At 31.7% G+C, this 26,341-nt stretch overlaps 2 protein-coding genes across 10 annotated transcripts in view; one reads left to right on the top strand and one right to left on the bottom strand.

Moving 5' to 3' along the window:
• The window catches only part of LOC143063873 (serine/threonine-protein kinase TNNI3K-like), a 28,017-nt gene extending 20,436 nt beyond the window's left edge, over positions 1 to 7,581 (bottom strand). Inside the window, exons 1-7 of one of the 2 annotated variants that reach the window (XM_076236297.1) lie at positions 7,476 to 7,581; positions 6,202 to 6,328; positions 5,623 to 5,731; positions 4,806 to 4,909; positions 4,138 to 4,235; positions 2,995 to 3,108; positions 124 to 222 (exon numbers count right to left, since the gene is read on the bottom strand). In XM_076236297.1, coding sequence (XP_076092412.1) covers positions 124 to 222; positions 2,995 to 3,108; positions 4,138 to 4,235; positions 4,806 to 4,909; positions 5,623 to 5,731; positions 6,202 to 6,241 — 564 coding nt within the window. In that variant the 5' untranslated portion in view covers positions 6,242 to 6,328; positions 7,476 to 7,581. Of the gene's footprint in view, positions 1 to 123; positions 223 to 2,994; positions 3,109 to 4,137; positions 4,236 to 4,805; positions 4,910 to 5,622; positions 5,732 to 6,201; positions 6,329 to 7,415; positions 7,435 to 7,475 lie in introns of those variants that run through there. The other variant, XM_076236298.1, reaches the window with a different exon arrangement.
• A 167-nt stretch (positions 7,582 to 7,748) lies between these two features.
• LOC143063870 (uncharacterized) overlaps positions 7,749 to 26,341 on the top strand; it is an 82,928-nt gene continuing 64,335 nt past the window's right edge. For 6 of the 8 annotated variants that reach the window (XM_076236288.1, XM_076236291.1, XM_076236294.1 and 3 more), the window contains exon 1: positions 7,750 to 8,145. In XM_076236288.1, the coding sequence (XP_076092403.1) occupies positions 7,943 to 8,145 (203 nt within the window). In that variant the 5' untranslated portion in view covers positions 7,750 to 7,942. Of the gene's footprint in view, positions 8,146 to 26,341 lie in introns of all 8 variants that reach the window. The other 2 variants (XM_076236290.1, XM_076236292.1) reach the window with 2 other exon arrangements.

Genomic DNA, 26,341 nt, shown 5'->3' on the forward strand with positions numbered 1-26,341 from the left:
TTTATATAAGTTAATCAAAAAGTTCATCCTGTGAAGAAATAATCTCAGATGCTTCTCAAAATTATTGTATTATATTAATTTGATTTGCTTATTACTGTTTTTTTGTCATAAGTATATAAATACCTTGTCCTGACCAAAATTACTAGCCAGGTGAAGCGGTGAAAACTTCACAGCATCTCCTTTGTTTATTAAACCACCATTTTCCAGCAAAAGACTGGTGATCTGAAACAGTTATGAACATCTGTATCTCAGTAACATTCAATAATTTTAATTTTAAAAAGACATTTAGAAAACGTTATAAGATTAGCAGATGGCACAGAGGTGTCAAAGGTTCAACTTCAACATAACACCTTCAAACCAAATATGTTATTTTCACTCTAGGTTCAAACAAAATCAATTTAAAACCAGGTGCTCCGCAGGGCGCAGCTTTATACGACCGCAGAGGTCGAACCCTGAACAGTTGGGGCAAGTATGGACAAAACATTCAAGCATGATACAGCTCTGAATTTGGATTGTGATCAAATTTTTGACATTACATGGTTTTTTTTTACACAAAACAAATGCCAAGATTTTACAAATCAATTAAAGATTTCTTCTTCAAACTTTTTAAATCTAAAATTAAATAGTTGACACAGCATAGGTTTCTGACACAGAATGAATGTGGTCTAATGAACTTAAAAGGTTTTGTTTGCCTTTGAGCAAATCACTATGCTGTTGAATATTAATCCTCTCAAAAAAATGTTTGAAGAAATTTTCTTTTTATTTATGAAATCTGAAATGAGAAAAATTTAACCCCCCCCCCCTTTTTTTTCACATCCCCGTTTCCCTTTTTCAAAACTGATATCAATTCAAATTTCTAATGGAGTTTGCAACAATAACTACTCATTTAAATACATCATAAAATATTAAGATGTAAAAAAACTGCTTGTTATCACTGAATGGTAAAGATTATTTAAATTTATCAGTTGGTAGTAAAAAGTGTATATACATTGTATATTGTATATAACAAAGATTTAAGTTGATTCTGGACAAAGAAAGATAACTCCAATTAAAAAAAATTCTTGCTATTGCACAAATAGGATATTTCTTGCTTACTATTCTGGACAAAGAAAGATAACTCTAATTAAAAAAAAATTTGCTATTTCACAATATTGTGCAATTAGATATTTCTTGTCATTGCACAATACTGTGCAATTGAAAAGACTTGCTATTGCACAATACTTAATATAATAATTTTAGATCCTGATTTGGACCAACTTGAAAACTGGGCCCATAATCAAAAATCTAAGTACATGTTTAGATTCAGCATATCAAAGAGGCCCAAGAATTCAATTTTTGTTAAAATCAAACTTAGTTTAATTTTGGACCCTTTGGACTTTAATGTAGAATTTGAAATTTGAAAACAGGACCAAAAATGAAGAATCTACATACACAGTTAGATTTGGCATATCAAAGAACCCCAAGGATTCAATTTTTGATGAAATCAAACAAAGTTTAATTTTGGACCCTTTGGACCTTAATGTAGACCAATTTGAAAACTGGACCAAAAAAACTTCAATAATCAAGAATCTAAGTACATTTTTAGATTCAACATATCAAAGAACCCAACCGATTCATTTTTTGTCAAAATCAAACTAAGTTTAATTTTGGACCCTTTGGACCTTAATGTAGACCAATTTAAAAACGGGACCAAAAGTTGAGAATCTACATATACAGTTAGATTCGGCATATCAAAGAACCCCAATTATTCAATTTTGATGAAATCAAACAAAGTTTAATTTTGGACCCTTTGGGCCCCTTTTTCCTAAACTGTTGGGACCAAAACTCCCAAAATCAATACCAACCTTCCTTTTATGGTCATAAGCCTTGTGTTTAAATTTCATAGATTTGTATTTACTTATACTAACATTATAGTGCGAAAACCAAGAAAAATGCTTATTTGGGTCCCTTTTTGGCCCCTAATTCCTAATCTGTTGGGTCCTAAACTCCCAAAATAAATACCAACCTTCCTTTTGTGGTCATAAACATTGTGTTTAAATTTCATAGATTTCCATTTACTTAACCTAAGGTTATTGTGCAAAAACCAAGAAAAATGCTTATTTGGGCCCTTTATTGGCCCCTTATTCCTAAACTATTGAAACCAAAACTCCCAAAATCAATCCCAATCTTTCTTTTGTGGTCATAAACCTTGTGTCAAAATTTCATAGATTTCTATTAACTTAAACTAAAGTTATGGTGCGAAAACCAAGAAAATGCTTATTTGGGCCCTTTTTGGCCCCTTATTCCTAAAATGTTGGGACCAAAACTCCCAAAATCAATACCAACCTTCCTTTTATGGTCATAAACCTTGTGTTAAAATTTCATAGATTTCTATTAACTTTTACTAAAGTTAGAGTGCGAAAACTAAAAGTATTCGGACGCCGGACGACGACGACGACGACGACAACGACGACGACGACGACGACGACGACGCAGACGCCAACGTGATAGCAATATACGACGAAAATTTTTTCAAAATTTGCGGTTGTATAAACACACAAAAACAGTTAAGAATTGTATACAGTATATTATATAGTATTAAATTTTTACTTTTTTCCCAAAGAAAGCATATTTGTGTTTTTTGGGGGTACCCAACCAATCCTAATTTTTCATTTGTGTTTTTAGGGAATTACAATGAGATTTTCAATGATTGCAGTTAAATTCAAATTGCTTACAGTTTGTTTCCTGCATATAATCTACATAAATATTTTTTGAAAGTAGTCATAAAATGTATATCTATTATGTTTGAAAAACTTATCTTTACACTTTAAAAAAGCAGACATATTTTCATGGCGTAGTTTTCAAATACTAGCTTTATTACAAAAACAGTCAGCATATTACTTTACTATCAACAACAACAGCATGTTATACTGTTTAGTATCTTTATCTCAAAATGTTTTCCATCCAATTCAATAAGTTTTAAGCATACATTTCTTAATCTCTGAGCCTCCTTACCTCCGAGTGGCCACACATAGCAGCAATGTGGAGAGGAGTAATACCACTATTTCCTGGTAGGTTAACATCAACATTGTCATGCTCTAATAAATATTGCACACATTCAATATCACCCTGTAATTAGATCAAATATATTTAATTGTAATGCAATTCATTTGTCACGATAATTTTCATTGGACATTGTCAAATATTATAAAGGGTTAGAATCCACTTTCTACTAGTTTGTAACTGAGAAAGCCACCATTTTAAATTCAGATTTTTTTTTGGTATGTATTTTCTCACAAAATAAATAAGAAAGTCACATTTTGAGCCTAAAAATCTTCTGAAACCATTGTGAAGCATATGAAAGGTATAAATACCTCTAGTGACTATGTTTGACATTGTGAGTATACATATGAGGTCATATTGTTTAGATGCTTAAGACTATGCAACAGTTTCACTTTTTCATTTATGTCATTTTAAGCCAAAATATTTATTAAATTTTATTTATTTTAATATGCTGCATTAAAATGGAGATAATTGCATTGTATTATAAGCTTGGCATTCTTAAAACTTGATTCAACTTTCCAAAATATCTATTTACCTAGCTCTGCTTCATGTTGTTAGGTAAACACAATTTGCATTGATAACAATACAGTTTAAGGCAAAAAAAATTATGGTTGATTTGTCATACTCATAATGCTATTCTTCCTTCCTCTTTCAGGATTATACACAACTATTCTTGTCATTACGATAACTTTACATATTCAACTACTCAAAATTTTGATATTCCTACCTCCTATATATTGAATACAATTTACTTAAACACAAATTAAGACATGTCTCTAGATCTAGAACATTTTGTTAAGTCAGGTTTAGATATTTTCCAAGATAAATTAAGGTCCAGTTTGGATTGGTCCTTCAAGTTTATAATTATAGCTCAGTTTTACATTGTATCTTTAGTTTTTATTGGTAACCACATGCTACTGATTATCATGATTATCTCTGGTTTGTTTTGGGGTCATTTTAAACAGTGTTGTAGGTCTTTAAATATGGATGATTTTAAATGTTTAACCAAATGAATTTTAAAAAGCTGTATGTATAGTGTTAATAACATAGAAGTCAATTTTCTTTAAAATTAACAAGAAATAAAGAGTTACGTACCTTGTAAGTTGCCAAATGAATAGCTGCAAACTGATTTTTAGTTAGAGCACATGGTGGCACACCTTTCTTTATCAATAAGTCTACTAATGATCTACTTGCTGAAATAAAATGAAATATATAATACATGAAGCTTTTATGTGTCATTATTAAAAATTCAAGTGTTTTTTTTTAAATGATGCAAAGTTAACGGTAAATATCAAATAAATTATACATAAAAGTTACCAATGACAGTAAACCAAGAGAAAAGAGGTTCAGAAAAACTTTAACTACCTACAGAATAGACTACTCACACGCTTTCAAAGTCAATGGACCATGAATGAGGCAAGGAAAAAAACTCCAAAGAAATGGAGAATGAGATGTCTAAATGCTATTTAGCTGGATACCAAATATCACTGATTTTCAATAAGAAGGGTGGGCATCAATTAATCTTCACGGAAATCATATCAGCCAATAGTAATACAAATGCAAACCAATTTTCATTGATTTACCTTTCTGGTTCCTAATAACCAGAAATTTCTACAAAGTCAAACATACTCAACATACCCTGTCACAGCCAGAACAACTTAAACGGCATTCCTAAGTAATTCTTCTTGGAATTTGTCACAGGCCACACAAAAATTACAGTAAAAATATTACATTAGTTGAGACAACTGTCAACTAAAACTTACTTCCAGACAGACATGCTATGTGTAACAGAGTAAAGTTTCCGTCAGTATTCTCTAGGACATTTTCATCTGTTAAAATTTCTTTCACTTTACTTACATCACATTTTCTGTAAAACAAAAATGTTATATACATGTATTTAAATTCAAGTTAACTTAAAAATGAAACAAGATTTTTTTTTATCTTAAACATTTCTATATCTTGATGGCATTGATGACATTAACCTTTATGAAATAAAATAAAAAAGAATTAACCCTAAAATTGAACTGTACGGTTTTAGATATCACTCGTGTTGGTAAGAACTAAACTTATTATAAGGTTCTAATTACAAATTAATTCAAGTCAGATTCTGGTTTTCATTGACTTTTCAGCCTAACAATAGACTGTTTTTGATTACCTTAAAAGGTGAAACCTTAAATTTTATTATTCAAAATGTGTTTTCCTTGAAAGTGCAGGCTGTAGTTTCAATTCTTTCTAAAACGGTATTTCTGACTCTGCTGCAAACAAGATGTTTTTAAGGGGAAGTAACTCTAATCAATAGATTCTAACCTGCACAAGTAGGTCTCTGACTGCTGTACACAACTTTTATATCTTGACCTGGATATCTCTTGCTTTTCCCTTTTATTGTGGTAGATTTGATATTTGGTTTTCAGCAGCATATATATGTTGTGTTAGAATTATGACAAGATCAAACTTTTGTAGTTCTGAAGTTAAATAGTTTGTTCTATACTTCTGTTCAATATGTATTCTTGTATACCTTTGTTCAACTAAATTATTGATACCAGAATAAAATGATATATATAATGAAGTAGCTTGACTTACGCACATAGTTGCTGAAGTTCTGACCAATCTGAATCTCTTGGTCGTAAATCTTCTATTACTCGAGAACGAAAAATAGAATAACTCTCACTGATTTTCTTTTTTAATTCATCTACAAAAAATAATTTGCACAACTGAAAACAGAGTTTTCATATAAATGTAGACAATACACGTTTTAGTATAAACTTCTGTTTCAGTAAAGAAGGGAAACAATATGAAGTCAAAATCTGCTTATACATGTACATGCTCATGTTTTTTTTTATAATTTCTATGAGCAATATCATAAATAACTTTACAGAAGTGACTGTTTTTGATTACTATGGTACATTTGTGCTACACAATGAAAGACTTACTGGACATTGTTCAATTCAAAATAACTGGTACAATGCAGATTTTATTTAAGGTCTGTTCCATTAAAACATACATGGTACCCAGGGAAGGCACTTTAAAAATATATAGATGAAACCAACCCATAGTCATGATAGTGGAGTTTTGGAAGTGTCTTCCCTGTGTCCCATGTATGTTTTTATGGAATAGCCCTAAGCCTTAAAGCTAATATTCAGTTTTAAAATTAAAAATTACCAGCACATGACACTGTTGGTCTTGATTTATAATTTCCCATTCCAGAACATTTTCGTTACAATCAGAACACATCAGCATAATCTTCTTCATGTGTATTTGAACATTGGATCAGCTTTTGTGAAGTTTTCTGTAAAAATAAAGTGGAGTAATAAACAAATCAGTCTTCTAGAAATTACCAAACCAAAAAAGTGAAAAAGTATCTTTTAACAAAACGCATAAGACTAACAGTTCCAACAATCAACAGACAATTGTTTAATAAACATACCAGGGGGGGGGGGAGGAGGTGCTCGGGGCATGGCCTTTTTCAGGACGTCAGGATCTGGTGTTTTTAAGCTCATGATTTCGGGATTGATCCTTTTGGGATCCTGGAATTCTTTTTTCGAATTTCGGGATGTCGGGATTTAATTTTTTGTAACTCAGGACCTCTGGATTTCATGTTTTTAAGACAGGGATTGTGGGATCAGGACCCCTCTGACACCCCACCCCACCTCAATATTAGGTCTGAGACTATTATAACACATATATTACATTAGTCTCAGATAAGGCATACCTCACTGTTTATCAAGCATCAATATTTTTTACAAATTCCATTAATCTATATTGAAATGTGTCACCACAGGGGCGCGTATAATAGATATTTTTTTGGTGGAAATAATTTATTATCCCAGTCGACTTGATTGCGTTTTACATAGTGATAAGTCCACTATTAACATTGATTTATAACGCCTACCAGTCGCCTGGCATATATTTCAGCCCAGAAACATCTATGATACACGCCCCTGTCAGGGGCGGATCAAGCCATTTTAAAAAAGGGGGTGTTCCCAACCCAGAATAAAGGGGGGGGGGGGGTTCCAACTATATGCTCCCATTCACATGCATTGATCGTCCAAAAAAAAAGAGTGGTTCCAACCCCAGGATCCTGGATCCACCACTGCCTGTGTTGTCAGCAACACTCCAAAGTTAGTGTACATGTAGAATCAAGATTATCAGGGAGGGATCAACTTAGGGCCGGATCGACCTTGGACGGATCGACTGGGGATGGAGTGACTTTGGGACAATTGCATCGGTTTTGGGTCAGATAGACATGATACCTTTTCAAACTAGGAACAATTTGTCTTTTAAAAAGAAGCTCTAAACAAAAAAGTGCAAAATGGAGCAAATAGATGGCTGTATCTTTATCAAAACTTGACAGTAACAAATCCAGTAAAACTTACAGATACATCATCACAATTCATTGATGTTAACAGGTCAAGTAGTATGATACAAACACTTACATGTACTTAGTACCACTATCAAATTGGTAAAAAAGTAAAAAAGTGAGAAAGTTAAAAAAAAATCACAACAGCTTATATCATTGACCAAAAATAATTGGATAATATGAGTCATGAATTTGTGAGTTCCAGTAAATTTCACAAATATATATGAAGTATTCCTGAATAAATTCGATTAATTTCTAAAAGTAAGGTAATTAAGGCCTTTAAAGTAGTGATTTTTTTCAACAAAAATATGATATAAGCGATTTTAACAATCTCGTAGTTCCCCGCGAGAGGCATTCGGTAGTTACCCGTAAACAACATGGAGGGGAGTAAGTCATGTGGAAACTTTTATTGCCCTTTATTAGTGATGTTACCAAATTTAAAGAATAAGTCATAACGTACTCTGAAATGAAACATTTAAAATGTAAATATAGTATCAAAGGTCACTGATAAAATTGGCCTGTCGAGGAGTAAATATTTGTAAAATGAAGAATTCTTGCAACTGGTCAAAAGAGGATTATTTCCCAGCATTAATACATGCAGATAAAAGATCTCATCAAGCTTTGGAATTTTTTGTTGATGATCTCCATGCAGAAAAAGAGGCTACGATAACAACATTTCTAAGCCATTCTGGTGCAGAGGATTTTTTGTGGGGTCTTGCAAAACTACTTGGCAGTGAGAGTCCAAGGTAAATATGTAGATATTTTTTGTATTTTCATACTTTCCTGTTTCCGAAGGAAAGCTAAGGCCAAATAAAAATATATGTGTGGTTCCAGTTACCCGACCGACCCTAGAACTTTTTTTTTCAATTCTGAAAAATAAATTTTCAAACGATCAAATTTTGAGGATTGTGAATTAAAATAATTATATTCATAGATTTCTGTCATCTGGATTTCCATCACATGTTTCTGTTATGGCTAAAATTCAAGAATTCATAACAGAATGCAACAAAATTAACTAAAAACGTATCATGACTGTTTATTTTACAACCAAACACATGTAAAAATAGCGGACTTCCGGGTTGGGGCGTGTATGATACCGGAAAGAATTTCGATAAACACACAATTTTTTTCCGGATTTTGACATTAAAAAAAAAAAATTGCCGACCTACCGACCCTATTTTTTAAAAGTATATGTAACTGGAACCACACATATATTTTTATTTGGCCTAATATAAAATGTATTTTTTATGATTTGCTAACTGATATAAAGTTAGTCCCATATCAATTTGCTCAAGTTCCGAGCCAAATCAATACAGATTAAGATTTCTGCACAGATGCACTGCATGAGGAATTTAAGGTTAAAATGTTCGAATAATTTTAAGTGCATTAGAACATGTAGATTAAATTTATAATTATCAAAAAAAATTAAGTGACTTAACTGCCATAATTGGGGACTTGTATGTAATTCACATCTTGCCACAAATGTGTGTTAGAATATGTCTGAAAACATTTGCACATCTTTTATAAACAAAGTGTTTGGTTTACTTTTTGTCCAGAATAAATAAGATACTAGCTACATTGTAGCCACAAACAAACAAAAACCATACCAAGATTTTATCCTAAATATTTATTTTATTTTTAATATTGATATTTTAGTTTAGTATTTAAAAAAACATAATAACATATATATACATAAAATCATACAAACTTAACAAACAAAGCAGATCACAATTAATTTTCCTAATTGCACAAACTGTTTGAAGATGTTATAATTTGTTGTGGAAACCAACATTTGAAGGGTTAATAATGCATATGACCACGTCTTACATTGATAACTGCATGCAATCTAATTTAATACATTGATCCAAATAAGTGCATGTGAATTGGCATTCCACTCTTCCAGAAAGGCGGCTCGTAGCTAGTTTACTGACTCTGGTGGGTGATGATATCTGGGAATATGTTTGTCAAGTTCATTTAACAAATGTCCAATGGGTGGTACATGGAGATCTGGTGATAAACATGATCAAGCAAAATGCCAGTGGGAATGGATGAATGTCAATGTTATTCTTCTCAAAATATTGTGTACATACATTTACCACTTCATGGCACCTAGCAATTTTCTGTTGAGATGTCCATGTATGCCGATTTCCATGCCTTGCAATAAATGGTTGCGCAATTAGCTATTTGCCAAATCCTGTAATTGACCCTGTAATTAGAGATCCCTCTTTCAGCTGTCTCCCCTATGAGGGACATTAATTTTCCTTTATAATGGAGAGCTAGCAGAATGAGCAAATTTACCTATGTGTAATATGAGTTATCTTTAAGGTTTTCAAATCTTTTAATTACATTAATTTGTTGTTAATCTAAATTCTTTTAACATCAGAAATTATTTTTTATGAAAAATTAATTAAACCGCCGATACATCACTTTCAAATCATCATACTTTGCATTGGAAAAAGCCATTTTGTCCGGTATGAAACCAGTCTACGATTGACAAAGGAAGTAATTTGTTTAAAAAGTGTGTAATAACAGAATCAAATCGGTAATTGGCAAATGGACTATTGGAGTATAAATTTTGAAACAATAATGAACTCCAGTTAGATTTCAGTTAATAAACTCAATCAGTGCACCTAGTGATTCAAATTCTTGCCCAAACCATCCCACAAACACCACATGACCAAAGCGATCACATTGATAAAATTGAGAATGGAAATGGGGAATGTGTCAAAGAGACAACAACCCGACCATAGAAAAAAACAACAGCAGAAGGTCACCAACAGGTCTTCAATGTAGCGAGAAATTCTCGCACCCGGAGGCGTCCCTCAGCTGGCCCCTAAACAAATATATACTAGTTTAGTGATAATGAACGCCATACTAATTTCCAAATTGTACACAAGAAACTAAAATTAAAATAATACAAGACTAACAAAGGCCAGAGGCTCCTGACTTGGGACAGGTGCAGAAATGCGGCGGGGTTAAACATGTTAATGAGATCTCCCCCCTCCCCCTATACCTCTAGCCAATGTAGAAAAGAAAACGCATAACAAGATGCACACATGCATCTGCATAACATTCCTTTTGATGTCTGTAAATTCTCATTCATCTCTTTTATGTAATGGAAATCTTTACTCATCACTTAGATGATGTTTTTCCACCTAAATGACCTAACACAATTCAAATACAAACATGCATTTGCCAAATGTAGGTGTTCAGTCTGATGGCGTTGTTTTAGAAAGGATTCTACTGCTGGAGGTCGTGTAATTCAAAGTTAACAATTAAGCCTCTCCTAATTAGCCTATTATAAACAGTTTGAGCAGATGAGGATATCATTTGAATAGAAGTAAAATACATTTTTCAAATTATTGTTTGCTCTTCTTTCATCAGTACAAAAAATGTATTTGTGACATAAATGTATGTTGTATGTCAAAATTGATTTTTGTTTTAATAGAGATTCAATATTTATTAGGATACATGTAGATACATTGTATATTTGTTTGCACTGATGTCATATTTGTATTGTGACTTGACTCACTTTGCTTTTAACTAAAAGGTTTGTTTAGTTTTAGTTTGGAATAGTATGTTTAACATGAATTTTATCATTTGTAATGTAACGTTTGATAATAAAAATTTATCATAATTAAATATCGATGGGTATAAATGAGATAATTGTATTTGTTTGAAATGTTATTGAATATTGATACTGGTTATCATTTCTAGGCAGTCTGATTACAAATTCTTCTAAGCAGCAGTCTCTTTGAAGGGTGAAACTATTCGTTTAGTCTCAAACTTTAAAATAAGATTAAAAACTCTTTTTTTTGGCTTACAAATATATATTTTATATAGAGGTATGAATGCCAATGAAACGACTCTCCATCCAAGTCATAATTTGTTAAAGTAAAGCATTATAGGTCAGAGTATGGTCTTCAACTTAGAGCCTTAGCTCACACCAAATAACAAGCTATAAAGGGCCCCAAAAATGGCTAGTATTATACCATCCAAATGAGAAAACTGATGGTCTAATTTATATAAAATAACGAGAAGCAAGAAGCATCTTAATATGATCATACATGTTCATAGACAGACACATCCATGACATCAACAAACGACAACCACTGAACATCAGGATTCTTTCTTAGGACAGGTGCTAACAAATGGAGCAGGTTTAAATGTTTTAATAGGTACCAACCTTTTACCGTTAACTGGAACAATAGTGTTCATTGTAACATCACAACATAGAAGGACACATTAAAAAATACCAATTGAAATGGCTTATTACTCAATCAAAAGAAATTTAAAAACAAACAAGTGAATGTATACACTGAACTTCAACAAATAAATTTGATCTATGACACAATGTAAATACAAAATCAATAATATAAGGGTAGATAATAAACAATTTCAGAAACTGAGAAAGTCAACCATATCCTTGTTATGCCATCATGTACTCATTTCATTTTGAAATAATAAGGCTTTTCTACCTCGGGCACAGATTACCTTAGCTGTATTTGGCAAAACTTTTAGGAATTTTGGTCCTCAATGCTTTTCAACTTCATACTTTGTTTGGCCTTTTTAACTTTTTATACGCCTGTCGTCTTTTAGACGGGACGTATTATGGTATACCGTTGTCCGTCCGTCCGTCTGTCCGTCCGTCCGTCTGTCCATCCGTCCGTCTGTCCGTCTGTCGTCCACACTTCGGACAATAACTCAAAAACACTTTCACCAATTTCCATGAAACTTAAGTGAATTGTTTATATCTATTGACGTAAGCTCCCTTTCGTTTTTTTTTAATTTCAGATTTTAAGTTTTGGATTTATGGGGCTTTATTCATAAAAAAAAGGGGGATTTTCAACACTTCGGACAGTAACTCAAAAAGGCTTTCACCAATGTCCATGAAACTTTGGTGAATTGTTTATATCTATTGATGTAAGCTCCCTTTCAATTTTTATAAATTTCAGATTTTAAGTTTTGGATTTATGGGGCTTTATTCATAAAAAAAGGGGGATTTTCAACACTTCGGACAATAACTCAAAAAGGCTTTCACCAATGTCCATGAAACTTTGGTGAATTGTTTATATCTATTGATGTAAGCTCCCTTTCAATTTTTATAAATTTCAGATTTTAAGTTTTGGATTTATGGGGCTTTATTCATAAAAAAAAGGGGGATTTTCAACACTTCGGACAATAACTCAAAAAGGCTTTCACCAATGTCCATGAAACTTTGGTGAATTGTTTATATCTATTGATGTAAGCTCCCTTTCAATTTTTATAAATTTCAGATTTTACATTTCCGTGTTATGAATTTTTATGCTTAAAAAAGGGGGGATTTTCCAATTTTGGGACAATAACTAACACTTTCACAAATTTTATGCAACTTTGATAAATTGTTTATATCTATTGACATAAGCTCCCTTTCCATTTTTATAAATTTTAGATTTTACGTTTTCTTAACTAATGAATTTTTATACTTAAAAAAGGGGGATTTTATGAAACTTTGGTGAATATATTAATGTAACATCCCTTTTGATTTGTATATATATTTCTAGTTGATCATATAAATTCATTTAAAGCATAAAAGACGAGTTAAAAGAGCAACGGGCGTATCATGCGCTAAAGCGCAGCCCTTTATTTGGATTCGAGCGTCACTGATGAGTCTTTTGTAGACGAAACGGGCGTCTGGCGTATAAACTAAATTTAGTCCTGGTATCTATGATGAGTTTATTCACTAATTTCATTTCAAAAACTACCAACAACTATTTCATTTTATTTTGATGAACATGAACACGTGTTACCATGTTTTTTTCTACAAGGGGAATATATAAGTGTCGGTGACTTACTGAGGGATTTTGTGTGTTCACGTTCAGGTTTCATTGTCATTAGTTGCAAAGTATCATACACATATTTCATTCTATTGTATTTATTTGATTTATAGATATGTTCATAAATATATATATAATCGTAAATATAGGCAGTCCCAGATACTACCAAATATATTTTCCTATGTATTATTGTCCTTTACATGAGTGAGGTTCATGAATTTGTGACTTTTTGACTATAGCTTCTATTACATGTTTTATGATTTATAATCTGGAATTGATTGTCATGACAATGCAGGAGTTGAGGAATATGAAAAAACAGTTGTTTTTTTTTATCTTTATTATAATAAATTTGTATTTTGTTTGTCAAAAAGTCAGAAATAAAATCATTTTATACCTCTTACAATTTTAAAAATATGCTTAGTCATAGAAGTACTGAGGAAAGTGCATTTTTACTGTCATTTAAGATATTAGAATATTTCAATGTAACCTTATACATGTTATAAGTAATGTTTTATGATATGATTTAATATGCATTGTTAAAAGTGCAAAATAATCTTTCAAATCTTATTGAACTAAAATTAAGATTGTTTATAGAACTTTAGCATATCAGCACACAAAAAAAGTCTATCAAATTCAATCCTTTATTTAGAACACTGATATAATCAGCCCATACTGTTTTTATATGATTGTATATTGGAAAAGTCATGCTATAAACATACAATATTATCTTCAAATCTGACACGGTTTACTGTGCATCTTTGTTCGGTCTTACAAGTGAAATCAATTAGCTTGTGAGAACAATAAAACTACCAAAGTTTGAGGTAATGCTATTCATTTTAACTCTGTTGACAGATTTCTTTAAATTATTGATCAGTTAAGTATACGGTCTGCAAGAGAAAATCGGCTTTAATCCTTATTTTTATAAACAAAGTCCTATTTTTAGATATAATCTATATCTATCTGTATGAAATCAAATCCTTTTATCTAGAATGTTGTTATTTCATTACATTCAAAGATTTTAAAATGCATTTCTTATTTGATATCGAAATTCAATATATGATGCTAATGAGAAATAATACTATAGCTGTGTGAAGTTTGATTTATTTTAAATGCTTAATATGGTGCAAAAATATCATTAATAGTGAACTGTGATATTTCGCAGTTGAAATTGATTCTTTTAAACAAATTACATTGAATAAACATATTCTTATGTTTGGACATGTTTCTCATTTCTTTAAGTTTTAAAAAAAGAAATGCAATATACACATGCATTTATACATCAATCATACTCCTTTTCTTTTGTTTAAATTGGTGAGGGATCATGGAGATTAGGCATACATGTAGCGTAGATGTTGGTCAAAATTGAGGTTACATTTTTTGTAATCTTGTTTTGCATATTTGATAAAGAGAATAATTTTTTACCAAAATACTTTAACTGACAAGGTTCTGAGTACATTTAATATTTGGGCTCTTCCTGTATAATTTGGGCAAGTATTAGCAATTGTTGTCAGTTACTTTGCTTTCTTTTGAAATGTAACAAATATTTCTACAATCCTTCTCAGGATGTTCAATGTTTTTCTCATCTTCAAGCAGATTGTAAGACATATGAATACTGATCCTGCTACAGAGTTTGCTCTTTGCATTTTAAGCTTTATATTTCAGTAGGTACTAGATAGAATACCTTCATGAACATGTACCTTAAATACACAACAGTTTAAAAAAAATCATTCCTAATGTTCAGGAGTTTCCATCTGGCAATTTCAGTATCCTTGACCTCATTTTCATCGTTTGTTGACTGCTAAAAAACTTATATTTTTTGTCCACTGATTTTCCCCCTTTTTACATGTATTATAGTACTAGGACAACTATTTTTTGGTATGTAGAATCTTTGCAAGATATACATGTACATCAGACAGGGTTCACCCGGCGTGACTATTATATCATCTCATTGATCAGTCCTTTTTTCAGATACTGTCATAAGCAGTACTAGTAGGTTCACTATACTTGGTGTATGGAATGATTGTAAGTTACATGTAAGTATATCTCCTCAGACCTTCTTGTAGGGGTCATCTGACCTTGACCTAAGTTTCATTTCACTATTTATAAGCTGTGAATTAACTATATTTTGTGTATTAAATTTTTGTAAAGTGTACAGGTCTATCTGGCAAGCCCAGGGTACATCTAACATTGACTAAAATTGACTTCATACTTTTGGTTCACTAGTCAACAATCAACATTCATTTTTATACGACCGCAAAAATTAAAAATTTTTTGGTCGTATATTGGTATGACGTTGGCGTCGTCATCTGCGTCGTTGTCGTCGTCCGAATACTTTTAGTTTTCGCACTCTAACTTTAGTAAAAGTGAATAGAAATCTATGAAATTTTAACACAAGGTTTATGACCACAAAAGGAAGGTTGGGATTGATTTTGGGAGTTGTGGTCTCAACATTTTAGGAATTAGGGGCCAAAAAGGGCCCAAATAAGCATTTTCTTGGTTTTCACACTATAACTTTAGTTTAAGTGAATAGAAATCTATGAAATTTTGACACAAAGTTTATGACCACAAAAGAAAGGTTGGGATTGATTTTGGGAGTTTTGGTTCCAACAGTTTAGGAATTAGGGGCCAAAAAAGGGCCCAAATAAGCATTATTCTTGGTTTTCGCACAATAACTTTAGTATAAGTAAATAGAAATCAATGAAATTTAAACAAGGTTTATGAACACAAAAGGAAGGTTGGGATTGTTTTTTGGAGTTGAGGTTTTGAACAGTTTAGGAATTAGGGGCCAAAAAGGGGCCCAAATAAGCATTTTTCTTGGTTTTCGCACCATAACTTTAGTATAAGTAAATAGAAATCTATGAAATTTAAACACAAGGTTTATGACCATAAACTGAAGGAAGGAAGGTTGGGATTGATTTTGGAAGTTTTGGTCCTAACAGTTTAGGAATAAGGGGCCCAAAAGGTCCAAAATTAAACTTTGTTTGATTTCATCAAAAATTGAATAATTGGGGTTCTTTGATATGCCGAATCTAACTGTATAGGCCAACTAAAATTAATTAGTAGATTTTCATCCAAATTTTTGAAAAAAATGGGGTGGGTGGGAGGATTTTATTTTTTAAATTTTATTTCATATGAAATCTTCTTGTCACGTGTTATTCGATCATATATGCAGGTGTAATAATAAGCTTATATCATGTAAATACATCCATTAGGTATCGTGTATAAGACAATAACAATCAAAACCAAGGAGTAACCAAAGACTCATAAAACCAAAAGACATTTGCACCAACAGTTACAAATAATAAGTAGGAAACAACACAAACTCCACTAAAAACCAGGAATGAAATCAGGTGCTCCGGAAAGGTAAGCATTTCCTGTACCGTATATGGCACCTGTCATGTTATTTGTTTGTTCAGTTCGGTAAAGATGGAAGGTTGTTATGACTGAGTAAGAATTCATATCACTGAGATATGATTTCTGACACACTTTTGTCATAATGGCCAATCAGCTCATGATGACAACCATACAATTGAGTGATGACCTTAATTTGATGATTCATAGCCCTGTCTTTATAGCAACTTTTGAGAAAGCAGTATTCCTCGTTCAGCAAAATCAGCGTACATGTACTTTGAGCTAGCTCTATAGTAACGTATCAATATTGAGACACATTTACTCCATATGCTGGTGCCGCTTTTTCAAATTCGTATTCAAGTATATATCTCTGATTGGCCACCACTGTTCTACATGTAATTGCCGCTTTAGAAACCAATTTTATAGTAAACAGCAGAAATGTGAGGAAATGCTCTCTTCAGTTGGACTACCTACATGAAATATATTTTGCTTTCTAAGCTATGTTTTGTTGTCCGAATAAAATGAAGTAAATCCGTTGGTATGCAACACGAGTACGATAAGTACAGAATAAAATTATAACTCAAACTGTTGAAATAATAGTGTTGGTCCTTAATATGCAAGATGCAAATACAATGTATAATTACAATGTAAAACAGAGTTGTTTAATGACTCTATCGTGGGTATTGTGACAGAGGATGTTTGCTGGGTTTTTTTTTTGCCAAAAAAAAAAAAACGAAAGGCATGGATAAAATTTCTAAGAGCTTGCTGTAAATTAAAAAATTAAAAATGCGTATGTTTGTCGATTTTCTGAACTCAATATACGGTCATTAATCTAAAAAGTTCATGCTTGTGTCAATTTCTTTATTCCAGTCAAATGTGTTCCACGATTCTGACGCTTTTGGGTTTCCTTCACAGTCCAAATTTCTTGAAAGCCATTGTATAAATAAAATAAATCCAAGGTGTTTTACTCGCAAACATTTGTCATTTGTGACATCATGAGTGTACGGCGATTTGCGTTCTTGGACACAGCGAATATTTCACGCCCTTCTCATAATAAATCTTTTAATTTATTCTCGGTAAATGATGTTGTGATCATAGATCAGCAGAATATATCGACTTAATCATCCAGTTAGAATACTCTAAGTAATACGAAAACCGAAATTTAAAACAGGAAGTTTTACACGAAACGAAATATCGACGGTTACCGGTAACGGAAATGAACAAAATCCGGAAATCGTAATTTTTTCAACAATAAAAAAAATCGGGGCGGGAAGATTTCAGAGGGGCGGGCGGGGATGAAAATCTATCACTTAATTTTAATTGGCCATATGTAGATTCTTAATTTTTGGTCCCGTTTTCAAATTGGTCTACATTAAGGTCCAAAGGGTCCAAATTTAAACTTAGTTTGATTTTAACAAAAAATAAATCCTTGGGGTTCTTTGATATGCTGAATCTAAAAATGTACTTAGATTTTTTATTATTGGCCTAGTTTTCAAGTTGGTCCAAATCGGGGTCCAAAATTAAACTTTGTTTGATTTCATCAAAACTTGAATAATTGGGGTTCTTTGATATGCCAAATCTAACTGTGTATGTAGATTCTTAATTTTTGGTCCCGTTTTCAAATTGGTCTACATTATAGTCCAAAGGGTCCAAAATTAAACTAAGTTTGATTTTAACAAAAATTGAATTCTTGGGCTTCTTTGATAAGCTGAATCTAAACATGTACTTAGATTTTTCATTATGGGCCCAGCTTTCAAGTTGGTCCAAATCAGGATCCAAAATTATTATATTAAGTATTGTGCAATAGCAAGAAATTTTCAATTGCACAGTATTCAGCAATAGCAAGAAATCTTCAATTGCACAGTATTGTGCAATAGCAAGAAATTTTCAATTGCACAGTATTGCGCAATAGCAAGAAATCTTCCATTGCGCAGTATTGTGCAATAGCAAGAAATTTTCAATTGGAGTTATCTTTCTTTGTCCAGAATAGTAGTTGAATCAACTTAAATCATTATTTTATACAATATACAATGTATATTCACTTTTACTACCAACTGATAAATTAAAAAAATCTTTACCATTCAGTGATAACAAGTACTTTCTTTATATTTTAATATTTAATGATGTATTTAAATGAGTAGTTATTGTTGCAAACTCCATTAGAAATTTGAATTGAGATCAGTTTTGGAATAAGGGAAAGGGGGATGTGAAAAAAAAATTGGGGGGGGGGGGGTCCCGGGGAATTCAATTTTTCTCATTTCAGATTTCATAAATAAAAAGAAAATTTCTTCAAACATTTTTTTGAGAAGATTAATATTCAACAGCATAGTGAATTGCTCAAAGGCAAAACAAAAATTTTAAGTTCATTAGACCACATTCATTCTGTGTCAGAAACCTATACTGTGTCAACTATTTAATCACAATCCAAATTTAGAGCTGAATCCAGCTTGAATGTTGTGTCCATACTTACCCCAACTGTTCAGGGTTTAAAGCTGTGCCCTGCGGAGCTTCTGGTTTTAATTTGTTTCTTAGATAATATAATTAAAAGCAATACATAAAAGATCAACTAATTATTTACACATTAAAGTGTATAGAAATATTTTAAGGGATACCATGCTTTTCTGGAAGTGTTTCTCTGACCTTGACCCTAAATTTTAAGAAGTTAAACTTAAAAAACTAGATTTAAAAATAAAAATATAGCTACTGACCGTAATCAACTCTTACATTAATTTTATTTGTAGACAATAACCAAACATGTATATGTTTCATTGAAGAAAAAACATGTGCAGCATTACATGATTGCATCAGGCAATTCTGAATTAACAATTACATAGCATTAGTCTGTTATAAATTGCTGCAATTTGCATTTAACAACGAATGCAATATACACGTATATGTGAATAATGTGTAAAATTTATTTCATTTATGACTACGCCATAATTAGAGTTGTGCTACCAAAAACTTATTGTACAAATGTAAAGGTTTTTCTGTATGTTACAAATCCTTTGAAAAGTTAATGACTGTTGCATATATCAAACCAAATTGTCTATTGAACTGCCTAAAAATGCTTTTCTAATGGCATACTATCAATATGCTTTTTAAATATTTTGAAATGCAGATTTGAATATATGTGTAAATGGTAAAAGATGTTTAGAATTTTAAATGGGTGATTATTAGCATTTAGACAGATCACTTTATAGATTTAAGTAGATATATATTCAATTTGTGTTATTATTGGAATCAAATTTGGCCTTAATTTGCTTTTCATTTTAAAACCAACATCGGCTTAGGCTTTCAGGCTGATCATTTTGTGTGAAAACTGATGTCAAAGGAACAATGCTAGTGATCATAAGTTAAATCTAATTCATTTGTAATTTGGTTGGCCCAGCAAATTTTATGCATGTTTAATTCAATGTCATAGAAATGACTTTGAATATATGTTCAGTTCTTTGACAAAAGAGAATACATAAATTTAAGCAGATTGCTTTGCATATAAGACCTCCTGATTTCAGTTTGAAAAATTATCCTAATGTTGAAATGTTTAAAAATATTGTATTGATGTGCATGACTTTATACAATGTAGTATTTACAGATTTTTGTGGTACTAGGATAGCAGTCACTAGTGTTCTCCCAAGTATTTTCAAATAGTACCAAGGAAATAAATATAGCACTGTTTTCCAAAAAAAAAGTATAGCACCTGATGGCGCCTTGAACATTCTATTGTAAAATCATCCAAGAATTAGCACCATGGTAGAAAATGTAACACCAGGGTACCACATAAACACTCTGTGGAGAACACTGGCTAAAGTGTTTGTGCTGGCATGAGTGTCATTATTGTTGTCTAAAGACACAATTAATTTCAATATGATAACTTTTGTCTTTACATGTTTTTTTGGTGTAAAACAAAGGTCTTTTGAGGAAAAACCCAAATTTTTGTTTATGAAGAAATTTTGAAGATTGCTTTAAGTTCCAAAAACAGCATTTTTACCCGTTCTTGTGATTTTTATAAATTCTTTATTTTTGTAAATTAATAATTTTAACTCAAGTTTCTAATTTTTTATATGTCCTTTTATCGTAAATGTAAAGAGAATTGACCTTGAAATCTATATTCAAAAACTACATCTGATACTTATATGACTGGATAATTCTTTTCAATTATTATCCTTTCCTTAGTTATTGGACAAATGAAATAATTCTTATGCCCCATTTATGGTCATTATGTTTTCTTGTCTCTGCATCCTTCTGTCTGTTTGTTCATTCATCTGTTTGTCCGTCCGTCTGTCTCACTTCAGGTAAGTTTTTGGTCGAGGTAGTTTTTGATGAAGTTGAAGTCCAATCAACTTAAAACTTAGTAAACATGTTCCCTTTGATATAATCTTTCTAATTTTAATGCCAAACAAGAGATTTTATCCCATTTTGAGGATTCACTGAACATAGAAAATGATAGTGCGGATGGGGCATCCATGTACTTGGGACACATTCTTGTCACTAATTGCAACAAATTGCTTTACTAAAACCCTCTGTATTTGTGTGCACCTGTTTCAAGTCAGGAACCTGATGAACAGTGAATGTCGTTTGTTCAATGTTGATGTGGTTCATAAATGTTTCTCATTTCTCATTTTCATATAGATTACACATATAGGTTTTCCCAATGGTTTGAATGGTTTTACACAAGTCATATTTGGGGCCCTTTATACATTTTTGAAGCTTGCTCAGCGTTCGTTGTAAGCCAAGGCTCTGTGTTAAAGACTGTACTTTGACCTACATGTATAATGGTTTACTTTTTATACGACCGCAAAAATTTTAATTTTTCGTCGTATATTTGCTATCACGTTGGCGTCGTCGTCGTCGTCCGAATACTTTTAGTTTTCGCACTCTAACTTTAGTAAAAGAGAATAGAAATCTATGAAATTTTAACACAAGGTTTATGACCACAAAAGGAAGGTTGGGATTGATTTTGGAAGTTTTGGTCCCAACATTTTAGGAATTAGGAGCCAAAAAGGGCCCAAATAAGCATTTTCTTGGTTTTCGCACTATAACTTTAGTTTAAGTAAATTGAAATCTATGAAATTTTGACACAAGGTTTATGACCACAAAAGGAAGGTTGGGATTGATTTTGGGAGTTTTGGTTCCAACAGTTTAAGAATAAGGGGCCAAAAAAGGGCCCAAATAAGCATTATTCTTGGTTTTCGTACAATAACTTTAGTATAAGTAAATAGAAATCAATGAAATTTAAACACAAGGTTTATGAACACAAAAGGAAGGTTGGGATTGATTTTGGGAGTTTTGGTCCCAAAAGTGTAGGAATTAGGGGCCAAAAAGGGGCCCAAATAAGCATTATTCTTGGTTTTCGCACCATAACTTTAGTATAAGTAAATAGAAATCTATGAAATTTAAACACAAGGTTTATGACCATAAAAGGAAGGTTGGGTTTGATTTTGGGAGGTTTGGTCCCAACAGTTTAGGAATAAGGGGCCCAAAGGGTCCAAAATTGAACTTTGTTTGATTTCATCAAAAATTGAATAATTGGGGTTCTTTGATATGCGGAATCTAACTGTGTAGGTAGATTCTTAATTTTTGGTCCCGTTTTCAAATTGGTCTACATTAAGGTCCAAAGGGTCCAAAATTAAACTTAGTTTGATTTTAACAAAAATTGAATCCATGGGGTTCTTTGATATGCTGAATCTAAAAATGTACTTAGATTTTTGATTATTGGCCCAGTTTTCAAGTTGGTTCAAATCGGGGTCCAAAATTAAACTTTGTTTGATTTCATCAAAAATTGAATAATTGGGGTTCTTTGATATGCCAAATCTAACTGTGTATGTAGATTCTTAATTTTTGGTCCCGATTTCAAATTGGTCTACATTAAAGTCCAAAGGGTCCAAAATTAAACTAAGTTTGATTTTAACAAAAATTGAATTCTTGGGCTTTTTTGATATGCTGAATCTAAACATATACTTAGATTTTTTATTATGGGCCCAGTTTTCAAGTTGGTTCAAATCAGGATCCAAAATTATTATATTAAGTATTGTGCAATAGCAAGAAATTTTCAATTGCACAGTATTCAGCAATAGCAAGAAATCTTCAATTGCACAGTATTGTGCAATAGCAAGCAATTTTCAATTGCACAGTATTGCGCAATAGCAAGAAATCTTCAATTGCACAGTATTGTGCAATAGCAAATATTTTCAATTGCACAGTATTGCGCAATAGCAAATATTTTCAATTGCATAGTATTGTGCAATAGCAAGAAATATCTAATTGCACAATATTGTGCAATAGCAAGAAATTTTCAATTGGAGTTATCTTTCTTTGTCCAGAATAGTAGTTGAATCAACTTAAATTATTGTTTTATACAATATACAATGTATATTCACTTTTACTACCAACTGATAAATTAAAAAAATCTTTACCATTCAGTGATAACAAGCACTTTATTTTACATTTTAATATTTTATGATGTATTTAAATGAGTAGTTATTGTTGCAAACTCCATTAGGAATTTGAATTGAGATCAGTTTTGGAAAAAGGGAAAGGGGGATGTGAAAAAAAAATGGGGGGGGGGGGGTTAAATTTTTCTCATTTCAGATTTCATAAATAAAAAGAAAATTTCTTCAAACATTTTTTTGAGAGGATTAATATTCAACAGCATAGTGAATTGCTCAAAGGCAACAAAAAATATTTTAAGTTCATTAGACCACATTCATTCTGTGTCAGAAACCTATGCTGTGTCAGCTATTTAATCACAATCCAAATTTAGAGCTGAATCCAGCTTAAATGTTGTGTCCATACTTGCCCCAACTGTTCAGGGTTCAACCTCTGCGGTCGTATATAGCTGTGCCCTGTGGAGCATCTGGTTAAAAATTGTGACTTTGATGGAGAGTTGTCTCATTGGCACTCATACCACATCTTCTTATATCTAAATATAGCATGGATAATGTGAATCCGTGAAAATCACATTTGTGATTGATCCTCTCTGAAAAAGTGTTTGAATACCTTCTAGGGGTGTTAAATTTATAATGACAAGGTTGAAATCAGAGTGTAATCACTTGAATATTCACCAACAGTCACCTCGTTTCCCAGTGCTTCACTCGACATCAACAAGGCAGATTGTTTAAGAGGTTTGCCTGCATTATATGTACAAGTTGAAAGAAATGTATGAACATGAAGGTCAAATACTAAATTTCTATTGTTGCATACAAGTGTAATTCCAATGCAACATCAGTGATACATTCATTTCGATTGGATAATGTCACCAATTTTCAAAGAATCTAATATTTCACAAGTTGATGCTATTTAAACATACGCACAAGGGCAGAAGATGTATGACAGATTTTGACAGATTTTGAATCTATGATTTGACGCTGTTTTTCTGTCAGTTTCATTAGAATAGAAATAGTTGCATTAGAATAGAGATTATAGTTTCATTAGAATAGAGATAACAATATTGTATTTTAAGCTCTGACCGCATCAGTTGGATGGTTGCAAATACCTGTTTATTGGATCACTAAAACTAATTTGATAGCTACCATCAATCACCAAAATCATGTAAATTGAGGCCTTAAAAATTCAGAGTTCAAAATACAATATTAAAGTTATCTCCTAGGTAAAAAGTGTCATAGGAAGAGATATATAAGTTGAGTCTTAAAGCATGTCATGATGTGTGTCAAGTAGTTTAAATTGGGGATTATTACATAATTCAGGATAAATCACACTTCAAAGTAACTGTTATGGTAACTTAAGATTAAATTATTAATGATAGGGAGATTATTTGAAATAAATTTAAATTTTTTTTTTTAAAATCCAGGAGTTTTTTCTATTTCATTAGTTAAAGTATTTTAATTGATAATACATGTAATTAAATTAATTTAGGATGTCAATGTTGAAGTAAAAAACAACTTAATTATACTGTACATGTGGAAAAAGAGAAGAGATATCAGGGGGGATTCGAAAAATTATAAATCAAAAGAAAAACAAAGCCTTGATTTGTCTAAAAGAAAAAAAAACACAAAAAGATATACAACAGTCAATTTCACTCTTCACAGAAAACCTACGATTCAGGATTATGATCAAACTAGTCAAATGTGGGGTCGAATTGAGTTGCTCTGGAAGCTTAATAGGAAGTGGTTGAATTTAATTGCAGCTCACTTCCAAGTTATATTTTGTATGGTACTTTTATCATAATATAAGCCAATAAGTTACCAGTAAACATCACTAAATACACTGCCAGTCAAAAAGATAACTAGTTTAGTCTACAACATGTCTTTTTAGAATTATACCTGATCCTTTATAGACCATGTGAGCATTTTCATCTCTTGTTGTCAGTCATTCACCACAAACATTTTTATACGCCCGTCGTCTTTTAGACGGGACGTATTATAGTATACCGTTGTCCGTCCGTCCGTCCGTCCGTCCGTCGTCCACACTTCGGATAATAGCTCAAAAACACTTTCACCAATTTCCATGAAACTTAAGTGAATTGTTTATATCTATTGACGTAAGCTCCCTTTCGTTTTTTTTTAATTTCAGATTTTAAGTTTTGGATTTATGGGGCTTTATTCATAAAAAAGGGGGGATTTTCAACACTTCGGACAATAACTCAAAAAGGCTTTCACCAATGTCCATGAAACTTTGGTGAATTGTTTATATCTATGGATGTAAGCTCCCTTTCAATTTTTATAAATTTCAGATTTTAAGTTTTGGATTTATGGGGCTTTATTCATAAAAAAAGGGGGATTTTCAACACTTCGGACAATAACTCAAAAAGGCTTTCACCAATGTCCATGAAACTTTGGTGAATTGTTTATATCTATTGATGTAAGCTCCCTTTCAATTTTTATGAATTTCAGATTTTAAGTTTTGGATTTATGGGGCTTTATTCATAAAAAAAAAGGGGGGATTTTCAACACTTCGGACAATATCTCAAAAAGGCTTTCACCAATGTCCATGAAACTTTGGTGAATTGTTTATATCTATTGATGTAAGCTCCCTTTCAATTTTTATAAATTTCAGATTTTAAGTTTTGGATTTATGGGGCTTTATTCATAAAAAAAGGGGGATTTTCAACACTTCGGACAATAACTCAAAAAGGCTTTCACCAATGTCCATGAAACTTTGGTGAATTGTTTATATCTATTGATGTAAGCTCCCTTTCAATTTTTATAAATTTCAGATTTTAAGTTTTGGATTTATGGGGCTTTATTCATAAAAAAAAGGGGGATTTTCAACACTTCGGACAATAACTCAAAAAGGCTTTCACCAATGTCCATGAAACTTTGGTGAATTGTTTATATCTATTGATGTAAGCTCCCTTTCAATTTTTATAAATTTCAGATTTTACATTTCCGTGTTATGAATTTTTATGCTTAAAAAAGGGGGGATTTTCCAATTTTGGGACAATAACTAACACTTTCACAAAATTTTATGCAACTTTGATAAATTGTTTATATCTATTGACATAAGCTCCCTTTCCATTTTTATAAATTTTAGATTTTACGTTTTCTTAAGTAATGAATTTTTATACTTAAAAAAGGGGGATTTTATGAAACTTTGGTGAATATATTAATGTAACATCCCTTTTGATTTGTATATATATTTATAGTTGATCATATAAATTCATTTAAAGCATAAAAGACAAGTTAAAAGAGCAACGGGCGTATCATGCGCTAAAGCGCAGCCCTTTATTAAAGATCTTCTCCCCTTAAAATACAAAACCAATCTAAATCAGAAATTTGTCTATAGTCAAATACCATTAAATTTGACCGCTGAATGTCTC

This window comes from Mytilus galloprovincialis, chromosome 2, assembly GCF_965363235.1.
Source record: "Mytilus galloprovincialis chromosome 2, xbMytGall1.hap1.1, whole genome shotgun sequence".
Classification (NCBI taxonomy): domain Eukaryota; kingdom Metazoa; phylum Mollusca; class Bivalvia; order Mytilida; family Mytilidae; genus Mytilus; species Mytilus galloprovincialis.